Below are 15224 nucleotides of genomic sequence, written 5' to 3' on the forward strand. Positions count from 1 at the left end.
CCTGCTAGGTTTAGGTTCGTCTGGTACAGAAGGAGTTGGTGGAATTCAGGAACCCAGGAATCTGCCAATGTTGCCATACTGCTTTCCTGCCTCTCCCAACCAGATATCTGTATGTGGCACCCAGCCTTCACCAGACAGACAGACCACCAGACTGATTCTGTAAGCACCCTACCACACCTAAGAGAGGAGGGTCTGAGCTAGCAGTAACCTATCCCCTAGGAACTAGGTGGGGAGGTAGGTAAGACTCTTGGACTTGGTAGTCTGGAAGACCTGAGTCTTCTATGACTCATTTGAACCATCCACTTTAAGGCCTCCAGTAGTGGGGAATCCCTTCCCTCCTGAGGTAGATCCATCTACTTTTGAACAACCCTGGTTGTTGGAAAGTATTTTTCTTTTGATGAATCAAAGGGGCAGTATGATGTTGACAAAAGATCATTGGAATAGGAATGAACAGATTTAGATTCAGATTTGGCTCTGCTCTTTACTACTGTGTGACCTCAGCAAGCCATTTAATCTATTTGGGCCTCAGCTTCCTTACCTTTAAAAGGGAGGGATTGAACATGGTTACTTTTTTCTTTTTTTTAGATTTTTGCAAGGCAGTGGGGTTAAGTGGCTTGCCCAAGGCCACACAGCTAGGTAATTAATAAGTGTCTGAGGTCACATTTGAACTCCAGTACTCCTGACTCCAGGGCCAGTGCTCTATCCACTGTGCTACCTAGCTGCCCCAAACATGGTTACTTTTAAGGTCTCTTACAGTTCTAAAAATCTTGTGAAATGGAATTCTTTTATCCATTGCTTCTGGTTACACCATTAGGAGATTAATAGAATAATCTAATCCCTCTTCCATAAAATCCTCCCAAGTCTTCTCTTTTCTAAGATGAATATCCCTGGTGCCTCAATGGCTCCTTCAGGGGCATGGTCTCTTGTTTTTAGTTACCTCTATAGGAATCCAAAGTTCAAGGGCAGCTAGGTGGCACAGTGCATAGAGCACTTGATCTAAATCCATCCCCAGACACTTAGTAATTGCCTAGTTTTGTGACCTTGGGCAAGTCACTTAACCCCATTGCCTTAAATAAAGAAAATTTTAAAGAAAGAAACCCAAAGTTCAAGAGTTTGAAAATCTGGTACAGGTCTGGAAATTTAGTATAACATAGCATAATGGATAGACTGTTGGACTTGGATTCAGGAATACCTGAGTTCAACTCCTGCCTCTGACACTTATTCTATAACCATCACCATGGATAAATCACTAAACCTCTCTCAGTCTGTTTACTCAACTGTAAACTGAAACCCAGATGACATTCACCCACCAGGATGGTTGAAATATTTGTAAAAAACATTTAACACAACTGATCCAACCATTCTGGTGAGTAATTTGGGACTGTGCTCAAAGTGTTACAAAGTGATGCATTCTGTTGGATTCAACAATACCACCTCTGGGTCTATATTCCAAAGGGATCATCAAAAAGGGAAAAAGACCCACACACACAAGATATTTATAGAAACTCCTTTTTAGTGACAAAGAATTGGAAATTGAAAGGATGGTTGAACCAATTGTGATACCTGAATGTGATGGAATACTATTCTGTAAGAAATAATGATGGAGGCAGATTTCAGAAAAACCTGTAAAGACTCACATGAACTAAATGCTGAGTGAAATGAGAAGAATCAAGAGAACATTGTGCACATTGACAGCAACACTGTGTGATGATCAGCTATGATAGACTTAGCTCTTCTCAACAATGCAATGATCAAAGACAGTTCTGAAAGACTTGCGATGGAAAATGCTATCCACGTCCCAAAGCATACTATTTCCACTTTATGTTCTTTCTTATGGTTCTCCCTTTTTATTCTGATTCTTCTTTTATATTATGACTAATATAGAAATATGTTCAACATGACTGCACATATATAACCTATATCAGATTACTCACTATCATAGGAAGGGGGAGGGAAGGAAAGGAGGTAGAAAACTCAAAATCTTAGAGAATATGAATTTTAAAAATTATCTTACATATTATTGAAAAAATAAAATTTAAACTAAAAATATCAACCCAATCTGATAAAAATCAGTACTTAATAATACTTATTCCTTTCCCCTTTTTGCTTCCCATTTCCACAGCTCAGGACTCAAGACATGCTCCAAGGCCCTTCAATTCAACCCCTCCAGCTTCTCCACATAACCACTCTGTAATTGAGATGAGATTTCACTTTATTGATACATTAGTCTCACAGAACAAACCAGACACAGTCAGAAACAGTGAAAGAAGAAAGTTTCAAGAGAGGGCCCAAAGGTGGAGGTAGGGAAGGACCCCATCAATGCTCTGAGCCTAGAAAGATATTTCACCTACAGAAGGGCTCTTGCCAAGTCATCCATACTAGGGAGACTTGGAGCTAAGGGACTGGAAATGTCTATGGGAAGAACTAGTTAAAGGCAGAGAAATAGAAAACATCAAAAAATACGCATTCCTCAAATGCATTAGGCATAGAAATACTAAGTTCTAAAAACATATTTTTCGAGCTTCTTGTCAGAAACCAAGCTCCCATTGAGCATGGGTTCCCAGTTACATAAGACAAAACCTACCATGTCCTCTTGCTGAGCTCTGGACAGGCTTGGCTCAAATTTGTAGCCCCAACCACAGAGGAGGTTTCCCAGCTGACAAATATGGAGACATTTAAGAAAGCTAATGAGACTCTAGAATCCCTCCCCCTACCCTGGGAAAAAAGGGGACTTCAAACATTCCAGGGATTCAGATGCTTTTGCCAAGCATAGCTTGCTAACTGAAGTCTTAACTATTTGGTTCTGAAATTCAATTTAAACATGACTGAAAAAGCACATTGAGTGAGGCAGTGATGTTACAGTTTAGACCATCCAGCCATTTTCTCTTCTAAACCTGGAATTCCTTAGGCACAAGCAAACTCTCCAGAGGTCATCTTATCCACTTCCCTGTTCTTAGAGTCTAACCTCTAAGAGATCAAGAGATGCCCTGATATTTAGATAGTCATCAGAGGAGAAAATTCTTTAGCTTTTCTTGGTCCCCATCTCCAAACATGGGGAAGGCAGGCTAATAGATCAGAGCAACAATTTGCCAGTGGGGAATATTCAGATTTTGTGAGGAGCCTCTGAGAGACTAAATGGAGAGGTTGGGCATTATAAGAAAGGAAGGGAAGCTATTCAGCTTATTCCAGGTATCAGGACCAGCTGTGATTTGCATCCTGGCCAGCAGGGATTAATCTGTTTCCAAGAGGGAAGACAAGGCAGGGTCAGAGAAGGGAGATGGGGGTGGGGGATAGAGAGAGGCAGAAGACTTGAAGAGAACCCAGGAGTGGAATAGTTTAGGAAGTTTGCTCAGACTGTGTCTTCCCTTTAGCTGCCAGGGTAAAGGCTGGGAGGGAGATATCTTATGAATAAACCTGTGAAGCAAGACAGTGACAGTGTGGCCACAGGACTGTTTCCACGTGTCCCCAGCTGGGAGTATCAAGGAACTCGGAGGTGTCTTAGAGGCTCAAACTGTGAGTTCTATTGAGAACAAATGGGGTACATGGACAGGATGAATTATTCTCTCTATCCTGTCCCACATTTTGTCATCTACTGTGAGGTGTGGGCATACTGGCAGTGAATGAATAAATGACTTGTGAATCTCTGCTAAAGAATGATAATAGATCTGTCGAATTTTTTATGAGAATTACAATGGGTTCATCATTGTCTGACTTCTCATAGGTTAATAACATGGCAGAACTGTAACATAAACTCCTACTCTGATGCTCCACACATGAAAAGCTTGACTAGCAAACATTCACCATTTCACCAGCTCCCTACAGAATGTCACAGCTGGAAGGGATTTAACAGGTGAGAAAACAGTGGCAATGGCTTGTTCAGGGGTTGTGATGCAGGTAGACAAACCAGATTCCTTGCCTCTTGGGCCAGTATTCTTTTGACTACTCTGCAGTGTCCTTCCCTCCCTCTTTCTGAATCTGTGGACATCCTCATGTCAGTAACTGCCACGAGTCCACCCATATGCCCAAGTCTTAAGCTACTGCTTTGCCTTCACTTCCCTGTTCCTTTGCCCTCTGTGCCCTATGTTGCTCATCTCAAGGCCTAGCTAGCTGGCTGAGGCAATCTCATAAAAATTTATTACAGCATCAATAGCTAATAATATCCCTCAGAAATCTGTTATTTTAACCAGAATTCTCCATTATGTACCCCAAAGGAGTACCTAAAGTTGGCATTCCAGACATATTCTGGAAGCATCCTCCAGCTTCTCCTGGCAGGTACCTCCCCTCCTGATGCCATCACTTCTGCACTGTCTCCTTTTTTTATTCCCCTCTGTCTTGCCAGTTCTATCACTCTTGCCTCACATCCTGACACAGAAGAGACAACGTTGGAGGGGAAATTGGGTCAGACACTAGTCTGAGGCAGGAGGCTGAGTCTCTCCCATCCTTGCTCTATAACCCTGAGCATGTCACTAAATTCTCAACCTTATTTTCCTCATCTGTAAATAGAGTGGGGTGGATGAGATGGTATCTAAGGCCTCTTTTCAGAGCTAAATCCTATGGGTTGAGTAAATAAAAATTTGATGAATCTATGATATGACTTTCTGGGATTGAGCCAATGAGTACCAGGACCTTTTTCCTGCTGTTTACATGTCTGTTCATTGGAAAAATAAGAAAGTGGCTCTAATCAGGGCCAATTCCTAGCAGCCCTAGAGATGGCTAAAGAAGCAAATTCCTAGAAAAGAGTGAGCTGATGGGGACACACTCCAGCAACTAGGTAAGGGCAGTGTCAAAGGTTTGTTAAACACATGATCAGACATATAAAAACCATAGATAAAACCAGACAGGATCTCTAAGCACAGGCTACAGGTGAGAGAGGTCCAGAGGGAAAGGAATTGATGGAGCCTCCCACAGAGAGAAGGATATGGTCCAGGCAGTAGGGACCAGTTTTGCATCTGAGCCAAGTCTGACAGCTTCTCTGAGCTGTTAGCTTGGGGGTGTATGTGGATTGTATGTGGATGGGTATGTGTGAGTGTATTCACTCACACACACATCTCACTTTTTAGTTATGCCTCGGACGTGCTGAAATGAGAAGAAAAAAATCAGATGTGACAATGAGTTTAAAAGAAATCAGATTTTTAACATAGAGACCTAAAAATTCCTTCTCCCCCCCCCACTTCTCCCCTCCTGGTTTGCCCCCCCCCATCATATTCATTTCCACTAGAGAGTGGGAGCCACCCTAGGGGAGGTTTGGGGGGCTCCTAGGAATTTTAAGAAGCTGAGGGAGTTGAGTGAGGGAGAGCTATTGGTCAGACCTGCAGTACCTAGAGGAGGGAGGGGTCGGGGATGGAGAGGGCAGACTGTAGGACTTGTCTGGTACCCTGCTAAAGGAAGGAGGCTCTAACCAGGCCCACTTCCCCAGATGGATAAAATCCCAACAAAGCACTCACTTATCTTCACTCCCAGAGACAATATCCACAAAGGGGATCTCTTCCTTCTCTGCCCTCCCCATGATGAGACGTTGCTTGTCCAGGTTTATGATACACTGAGAACAAAATTTAAAATCAGCTATCATGAACTCCTGTCTAAAGTCCCTCAGTGTCAGGACACTGAGAGGAAGGAAAGTCAGCCCTACCTTCAAGGATCGCAGAGTCTGGAGTCCAAGAGTGAGATTTTTCTCATTGTCCTCTGGAAAAGAAGGAAGAATGACTAATAAGAATCAGATCCCATCAACCTCTATCCGTAACTACAGAAAGTGAGTTCCCCAAGGTGGTAAGGAATGTAAGGACAGTTTGGGGGGAACTTTAGGATAGGTGTGTGTGTGTGTGTGTGTGTGTGTGTGTGGTGGGGGGATTGTTCCTTGACACAGCCACCTCTCTCCTAAGGAGAATGAGAGTCCTCCAGTTTGACTGCACCTTGCTATTTCTGATTCAATCAACCAAGTCTCATGATCAGATATATGAGAACTATAGATAAAACCAGACAGGATCTCTAAGCATAGGCTACAGTTGAGAGAAGCCCAGAGGGAAAGGAATAGATGGAGCCTTTCACAGAGAGAAGTGTAATCATCTAGTACTCATTGGCCCAATCCCAGAAAACCATATCATAGATTCATCAAGTTTTTATTCACTTAGCTCATAGAATTTAAATCTGAAAAGGCCTCAGACACCATCTCATCCAACCCACTCTATTTATAGATGAGGTTGGGCCAACTAGTGAGGGGAAGGAGAGCAGGGTAGGGGGTGGTCCTTGGGTCTAGCCCTTAGCCCTCAGGGCCCACTCACCAACAACAGCTACTGGGCAGTCCAGACGAAGGGATCCCAATGTAAGCATAAGGTGCTCAATCTGTCCCACCACTTTGAGATGCTTGGGTAGGGAAAGCTTTTCTCCATCATGTTTGTGGGACTTAACATGGTCCTTTAACCTATAGCAGAAAAGAATACCCAGATCTGTAGTTACAGTTTTTATAAGGTCTGGGGCCTGGACTTTCTGTTGTATGTGTCCATCTGCACAAGACTCTCCTCACTGGAGGAGGGTGGGAGATAGAACAATTAATGATTCATGCCTGCACTTTGGTGGTGGTGGGTGTTTATGAGAGCCAAGAAGAGAGTTCCTGATCTTTTGGCTTCCATTCCAAATTCTTGAAAGATTATGTGAAGACTACTATCTTTGTGAATTTTATATTCTAGCCCAATTGACTGACCATTGCTTCATTTTTTTCTTATTTTTTAAATTTTTTTTAGTTTTTTGCAAGGCTAATGGGGTTAAGTGACTTGCCCAAGGCCACACAGTTAGGTAATTATTAAGTGTCTGAGGCCAGATTTGAACTCAGGTACTCCTGACTCCAGGGCTGGTGCTCTATCTACTGTGCCACCTAGCCACCCCTGACCATTGCTTCATAAATAACATTCCATCTCTCATCTCTTTAACTTTATATATGTTGTCCCTCATGTCTAGAAAGGACTCCTTTGCTCTACCACAGAGAATCCTAGATTCTTTCAAAGCTCAGCTCATGTGCCATCTCTTATACATGGAAGAGCTTGATTTCCTCCAGTTGCTAGTTCCCTTCACTTTCCAAATTATTTTGTAAATATTCTTAATTTTAATTTTTAATTTTATGTGTGTGTGTGTATGTGTGTGTATGTGTGTGTGTATTCCCTCCAGAAGAATGTAATCTTCATGAGGGCAGGGAACATTTCATTTTTGATTTTGTATCTCCAGCCTCTTATTCCTCACATATAATAGAAGCTTAATAAATATGTGCTGAATGAATGAAGGCTGAAACCAGATAAAGGAGGGTTCTACATGCTAAGAAATTTGCATTTTTCTCTTAGTGGCAAGAGGAAGTCCCTGAAAATTTTTGATCAAAGAAGTAACATGGTCAGATTTTTGTTTCAAGATTCCTTTAGGAGTTATGTGAAAGATTGCCTGGAGAGGAAAGAAATGAGAGGCTGGAAGGCTAATTGGGAGTTTATCCAATTTATCCAATAACTCATGTGAGTAGTGGCAAAGACATGAAATAGGGTGATGTTAGTATAGAGGGAGATAAGTGACCCAATGTAAAAAATGTTAAAGGTTCAATCAAAAGAATTTGTCAATTGTCTACATAAGTATAGCATGATTTAAAATTACTCCTAGACTTGACAATGGATGAGTTGGAAGATGGCGGTGCACTCAATATTAAAATTATTCTGAGACTTGACAGTTGCTGAGTTAAAGCTGGTGTTCAATAGAAACAGGGAAATTTGGAAGAGGAGTGAATTTGGGAGGAAGGTGATAAGTTTAATTTTGTGCATATTCAAATTAAGGTGTCCAAGAGGCATGCAGGTAGAAAGAACATGCATGTAATTAAGTTATTAGAGAGAAAATAGCAACTGGCAGTTCAGAAAGAAAATTAAGATATATATACACATATATATATATATATGCCATATGTATATATAAATAGACACAGACAGATATACATATTTATATAGATAGCTATAGATTTAGGAGTCATCTGCTTAGAAGTGATGATAGAACCCTTGGAAGATGAGATCACTAAGAGGTGATAGGAGGAGGAGACCCAGCCCCCTTGTTTGGGGGCAGGTGGATAAGGAACCAGAAACTAAGACTGAGGAACAGTCAGAGCAATGGGTAAACCAGGATAGTGAAGTGCTATAGCACCTCCATCTTCAACTGAGCCACTGTCAAGATGGTGAATAGCGTTGAAAGCTGAAGAAAAGCCCAATACCCAGTGAACTCCTCAAGAGCAGGGACTGAGTTTTGCCTATTTTAAGCCTAATACTTAGTAGATACTCTGCTATTTGATGACTGACTATGTTCGTCAAAGTTTTAGATCCAAAGGTCAATTAGGACAAAACCCGGTCAACCTGCTTCAAGTTGTGTATTAGCCCAAAGGGCAAATGATAAACACATTCTGGTGCTGATGGTGGCGACAAATACCATGAGATTGGATCCTAATAGATGATGCTTAGTCGGGGGTGGAAGAAAATGGCAAATAGAGACAGTGGGCAGTTATGTAAGCTGATGGAAGTAACTAGCACCCAAGTTATTATGGGCTTGTGGGAAAATACATAATTACAGACTTTCTGTGCCAACACTCCTGATTTCCTCGGCAGCCTCATGGGGCTGGATCTAGCCCATCCAACAAAAAAGTAATTGTGGTGTTTTAAACATGGCTATTAATTCCTTGAGACTCTAATAACTCCTCTGGAATTATGGCAGTCTATGGCCTAGTTATATCCACAGTCCATGATGGCTCTTTGTGGAATCTTCAGATCTCATTCCTTAACAGAAAGGTCCAAGACTTTCCCAATGAAACAGGGTAAGATAGACACCCCCCCCCCCCCAAGCAGTGGATGGCAATGTCTTTGAACCAAGTTGCTTCAAAAACTAGAACTAGGGCCAACAACAACACATTTCAGAAAAATATCCAATCATATCTAAGAGGCATTCCAATTCTTCATTTACCTTGAAATAAGAGGAACTGAATGTGGCTCAATCTAAACAAATCAAAACTATGGCTTATTGATCTTTAGGGATACCAAGATTTTGACTGTGACAAGTTTATTGTAATTGAGTATTTAGAAGATGATAAAATACTGGATTTAGACCTATCCACATGGGTTAAATCCTATAAAATCTGAGTCTTAATTTGGACCTGATGGGTAGAGAATAGGAAGAGAAAAGGAAGAGAAGGAGAAAGCTGGAGTGGAAGATGACAGGGTTGTTGCTAAGCACCAGGTAGGAGAACAGAATTAAAGCTGTCAAGAGAAGACTTCTAGAATTGAGATATGGGAAAAAAGGAAGATGAGATGAGGAGTCATGGTTGGCAACCAATGATACTGAGGCATTTATTTGTCAGCCTATTAATAATAATAGAGAAGTCTGTTATTTTCTTGGAGTGGACATAAAGAAGGAACTCCCAAGACCCATTAAACCTAATGACTTTTTTTTTAGGTTTTTTGCAAGGCAAATGGGGTTAAGTGGCTTGCCCAAGACCACACAGCTAGGTAATATAAACCTAATGACTTTTAACCAGACCTGGTGATCCATGTGAACAAAATTGATACTGGCAGAAGGAATCCAGAAATGGATGCTAAGAATTATTAATTATTTAGTGAGAAAATGAATGGGTACAAATACCATTCTCATCCCTATTGTATATTTGGGAAATTAACAGACTAAAAGATAAATATCTAAGATGATGGTGCTTAGGAAGGGAATTGGGAATTCTGGACAATAGTCATCAGATTTCACTTTGATTCCTGGCAAAATTCTAGCATGTATTACTATATTATTATCATTATTATTATTATTATTATTAATTTGACAAGATAGTTGGGGTTAAGTGACATACCCAGTGTCACTCAGCTAATATGTTTCAACTGTTTGAGGCTGAATTTGAACTTGGGCTCCTCCTGATTCCAGGATCAGCTGCTCTATCCATTTCTAGGCAAGTCACTCAAGCCTGTTTACCCTGATTTCTTCATCTATAAAATGAGTTGAAGGGAGAAAGGCTAAACAACTCCAGTATCTTTGCTTAAAAAAACCTCATAGAAAGTCAGACTTGACTGACATGTATGAGAGGGATAGACACAGGGGTGCACTTGAACCAGCTCAAACTGGTTCACAAATCCCAATTGCTAAATTTTCCCTGTGGACATTTACTCCTCAGAAACTGGCAAATGCTACAAATCAGAACTTGATTTGTTATTTTGTTGGTTGAATGGATTTAAGAAAGTGATGAAGAAAATGTTATGAATACAGATTAAACTTAAAAGTGTATTGGGAATAAAAAGTATATTGGAATTTTTTTCCTTCCAAAGAGTCAGTTGTTTTACTAGTAAGTGCCTTGACAGAAGTAATTTTTTAAAAACTTCCCTGGCTCCAGAGAGTAAATCTAGGATCAGTGAGTAAAAATTACATAGAGGTTAATTAAGATTTAACATAAGGAAACAATTTCTAACATGTAGAGTTAGCCAAAAGTGGAAGGACTAATTTAGGGAATAGTTAGCTACCAAGCAAAGACTGGATGATCCTTTGTCAAGGATGTTGCTGAAGGAATTCTTGTTCAGGTCCTTTAGGGCTTGATGTCCCTTCTTTAGAGATCCCTTCCAGTTCTGAGGTTTGGAGATTGTGCAACAGAATCAGAAACCCTGGATTCGAATCTCACTTATTTGGTCTGTAACTTCAGTCGAGAGTCTGAACCTCTATGAGCCTCAAAGGTCTAAGGTCCCTTTGCTCTGACATCTTGTAATCTCATCATAACAACTGATATTTGCTTTGACGTTTGCAAAATTCTTTACATCCATTATCTCATTTGACTGTGATGACCTTGTGGGGAGGTACATGGTGGTTGGAAATCTCCAGTGGCTCAGAAGTGGCGTACAATGTAGAAGTGATGCTTGACTTCATCCCATCACAGATTGCTACTTACCCTAGTCTGTCCACACAGGCAGAGGAGATGAGATTATGCTGACAGCCAGTGTCAACCAAGGCTTTCAAGTCCTTTCCAGCACACTGTCGAAAGAAAAAGATGAAGTTTGACAGGAATGGTAACCACAGAAGCAAAGGAGAGAGGGACTGAGAGAGGAAAATGCAGTAACTAACGGGAGACACAGAGTAATACACCCTTAATGCCTGTAGGTAGATTGATGGTAGAGTGATAGAGTGCTGAGTATGGGTCAAGAAGATCTGAGTTCAAATCCAGTTACTCACTATCTGTATGACCCTGGGCAAGTCACTTTATTTCTGTTTGCCTCAGTTTCCTCAACTGTAAAATAGGAATAGGAATAGCACTTATCTCCCAGAATTATTGTGAGAAGCAAATATAAAGTGCTTAACCCGCTACTTCTTTCCTTCCTTGTTAGGTCAAAAGATAGGTGAGACTATTCCTCTGAGACTGGTTACCTATTATATCCTTTTTTTATTATTTCTCTTTCTTTTTCTTCATTTTTTTTGACAACTATATCCTGAGAAGATCCGGGAGTATTTAACCCAGATGGGTTCCCCCAGAAGGGCATGGGACCAAAGGACTGAAGAACTGAAGGCTGGAAGTAAATTAAGTAACCATGCCCGCCAACTCCTTCATTCTTTAGGTGAAAAAACTGAGACTGAGGGAAACTAAATGACTTCCTTCATGGTAGAGTGGGAGTAAATGGTGCCTGCCAGGTTTAAATTCTAAGTAAACCAATACATTCTGGCTCTATTTTTCCATTTTCCAGCCTTAACCCGACTCTAGGCTCACTATCTGGATTACAAATTTGTCTGGCTTTTCCAGTTTGTCTGTACACCCTGATTCCCTCTTTAGTTTGACACTGAGAACTATAATTGAGGACATTAGTCCGGTTCCTGGATCTTACTTCCCTAGGTCAAATGTGTCTACAATGTAGAGTTGATGGTATACCCAGAAGATCTTGGGTCCTTCTCTCTCTGCTGAGTGGAATTGGGGGAGATTCTCAGGTCAGAGAGAATGCAGTCTCTCTCCCCACCCCCACAAACCCTTTGTGCACGGTTACCTGGCAGGAGACCAGGATCATGTCCCCTTCCTCAGCCTTCTTCAGCCCCTCAGACTTGGATTGATTGAGTCTGTTGGCCTTGGGAGCCCAAGGGACCCGGCTGGTGCGGAGCTTGGAGAGGTTGGTCTCCATGAGGCGCCTCTGCAGGATGTTGTGGGGTTGCTTAAGGAAGATGAAGAAGCAGGTTAGAAAGATGGTGGGTATGACCAACCAGGCCCTTCCCTCCATACTTCTGCATACCCTCCTTCAGTCACATAGCTTCCTTCAGGTATTAAAGCCAATGACACAGGCACAAAGTCTCAATGAAACATTCATGTTCCTAAAAATAACTGCAATCCCATCAAATATACTTTTGCTTCTCATTCCGTTAAAAATATTTTTATTGATGTTACAAGAAATTTTTTATTTCCATTTGTTAACTTTTATTATGGGGGTAGTAAGGGTCCTTTCTCCTAGTTAAGAGATTTTTGAACTGTTTGAAACCTGTTTCATGGGATGTGAAAAATAACTTAAGACTTCAAACATTCCTCAAATAAGAAGCCAAAAAAGCAATCCAGACATCCAAAAGTAATTTAACATACCTTATTTGAGGAAGGATTCTGCCCATTCATGGGCATGTAAATCTTGTGAACTCTCCAAATGCAGTTTAATGTGTTAACCTGACTTAGTTTACCTAAAGAGTCTGTTTTTGCCTCCTAAGAGGATGTATGAGATTACATTATGTTAAAGAATTTCTTCCTTTCTTTGATATAATTTTGTTTATAAAAAAGCTTCTTTAGAATCTTAATCTTGGCTCATTGGGGGGGGGGGTTAAGTTTGCTTTTTTTGAATCCTGAATCTGTGTATAATCATAATAAAACTTAGGTTTTTACCTCTATAATTTCTTTATGTGTGGTAGATTTAGTTCAGCCACAGTAAGCTATGACATGAACTCAAAGAGGAGATATTCTACTATCACATTGTTATCTTTTATTTTTATATTAGATTTCCTCCTCTATGTCTCCTGTTCTCAGAGAGACATTCCTTATAACAAATTTCCTTAAGAAAAAATTCAACAAAACTGATCAAGACACTGAAAAAAAAATGATGCTTTGTATAATGCTTTGTCCATACCCATGGACCCCCAACCCACCCACCCTTTACCTCTTCTTTCTGTTCTCTATGTGTGGCATTATTTGCAATTCTATGCCTACAGAGTAACTGTATTTATGTTCACTGCAAGGGAATTCTGGGTCAAGGTCATAATCAATGGGGAATATTTGAGGGCACTGGCCCCACCTGAGCAGGAAGTACCTGCTCCCCTTTCCCCAAGTTAATTACATTTCCAACAATAACACATTTATACAGTGTACCCCAAAAGTTTAAAATAAGTAACTAGCTTATTCAAAATTAATAGTTTTAAAACTATGGTATATATACTAAGATTTTGGGGACAATCCTGTATCAGAATTTGGAGGTTTACAAAGTGCTGTCTTAAAAACAATTCAATTGGGAGAAGGTAGGCACACAAGTATTAATATCCTCATTTGACAACGGAGGAAACTGAGATTCAGCAAGATTAAGTCACTCACCTAGAGTTACAAAGATAGTAGGTATAGGAGTCTAGGACTCAGATCCAGTTCTTCTGACCCAAGAAAGGGCAGAATATTCATTCAGAACCCTGAGATTCTGATTTTCTAAATCCAAACCTATGCTCCCAACCTCTCAATTATGCTTCTTCCCACGTACCTGATGGCTACTTCTGGAGCTCCACCATGAAGATAAGGAAGCAGGATCATTATAAGGCTGATGTATATTCCAGTCAAACAGACTGGGGGAAGTGGTGGTGCTTGTGCACCTTGAAAATGATAATTTGCTTTCCTCCCCCCATCCCAGGTGTCCCTAGTGGAAAAGAACTTTTAGTTTACCTGTAGAGACTTTCTATTCTGTGGTCACTAGCAACTGGAAAACTAGTATCCTAAAAAGAGGGTGAACATCTTTTGTAAGAGGACTTTCCTAGTCTCCCCTATGCCCCTACTCCCAGTGCATGCCCTCTGAAATTACTTTCCATTTACACAGTGAATATATATATATATATATGTATATAATGTAAGTGTATCTATACATGTAAATATAATATATATTTATATATTCATTTATATCTATATACAGTATATATTGATATTATGTCACATAATGTTATTACCTTATTATACACAAATGTCTTTTATACATCAATATATGTGTAAATAGTATTTACCTAATTGTTTCCTCCCCTAGTATGTGAGGGTTTTTTTTAGGTTTTTGCAAGGCAAACAGGGTTAAGTGGCTTGCCCAAGGCCACACAGCTAGGTAATTATTAAGTGTCTGAGACCGGATTTGAACCCAGGTACTCCTGACTCCACTATGTCACCTAGCCACCCCAGTATGTGAGTTTTTGAGGGTAGAAATTATATTTTTACCTTTCCTCATATCTCCAGATCTCAGTAAGATCTGACACAAAATAAGAGCTGTCAGTGGACAATTTCCTATCTTACTGAGACTTTCACTTCCTTGGGGACCAGTCTCTTAGATCTAGTCCATTTCTTTTGGTTGCCTTGCATAGAATGTCAGGGTTTTTTAGGGAGGGACTCCCTTCTCCTTCCTTAGAGATTATAAGGTACCCACTAAATCATTTGGAAATCCATCTTAGCGCTAGTCTATGAACCCCCAAATACCTCTACACTTAAGGCTGAGACATGCTTGACCCTCCCAAGTTTTGGGTCCATCCTCCACCCTCAACACTCAGCAGGGCTAGAATCAGAGAGACAGTTTAGAAGGGATCCCAGTAATAAAAGCATCATGGAATCATAGCTCTAAATTAAGAGGCAACCTCCCGGCCCCCTAATCCAACCTCTTCATTTCAGAGTTGAGGAAATTGAAGCCCAGAGAAATCACCCACCTACTCTATCTAGACCTGCTGGGGGCCCGGGAGGGGATACAATAGACCCCAGAGAAAAGCTTTACTCCTACACAGTTGATTAATGAGACATAGGCCCCTCTAGAATCAGAATGACTCATTGACTTATTGTAACTCTGCTGGGAGAAGCAGCTTCCCAAAATACCCTCGTTGTTGGCAAAGCAAGTTTTAAATTAGTATCATGGGGAGGGGCGTCGGGGAGGAGGTTAACTGGGAGAGGGGGAAGGCTGTGCCCTAGCATAGAAAGTGAGAGCTTCATTTGATAGGGA

At 40.8% G+C, this 15224-nt stretch overlaps 1 protein-coding gene across 1 annotated transcript; it reads right to left on the reverse strand.

Moving 5' to 3' along the window:
* Nucleotides 1-1027: 1027 nt before the first annotated feature.
* NRIP3 (nuclear receptor interacting protein 3) lies at nt 1028-13034 on the reverse strand. The gene is made up of 6 exons (XM_074230269.1): nt 12018-13034; nt 10937-11019; nt 6279-6418; nt 5630-5682; nt 5445-5539; nt 1028-5076 (listed from the first exon to the last, which is right to left on the reverse strand). The coding sequence occupies exons 1-6, from the start codon at nt 12243-12245 to the stop codon at nt 5061-5063; spliced, it is 615 nt and encodes a 204-aa protein (XP_074086370.1). The 5' UTR covers nt 12246-13034; the 3' UTR covers nt 1028-5060.
* Nucleotides 13035-15224: the final 2190 nt, after the last annotated feature.

This window comes from Macrotis lagotis, chromosome 3, assembly GCF_037893015.1.
Source record: "Macrotis lagotis isolate mMagLag1 chromosome 3, bilby.v1.9.chrom.fasta, whole genome shotgun sequence".
Lineage (NCBI taxonomy): Eukaryota > Metazoa > Chordata > Mammalia > Peramelemorphia > Peramelidae > Macrotis > Macrotis lagotis.

Bases quoted from the DNA above. Each gene is read 5' to 3' on its own strand.
- NRIP3 (XM_074230269.1), bottom strand. From the start codon at position 12,245: ATGGAGGGAAGGGCCTGGTTGGTCATACCCACCATCTTTCTAACCTGC. The intron at 6,419-10,936 runs GTAAGTAGCAAT...TTTCTGCTATAG, and splicing joins GCCTGTGTGGACAGACTAGG to GTTAAAGGACCATGTTAAGT. The intron at 5,683-6,278 runs GTGAGTGGGCCC...CTTCTTTTCCAG, and splicing joins CTGCCCAGTAGCTGTTGTTG to AGGACAATGAGAAAAATCTC.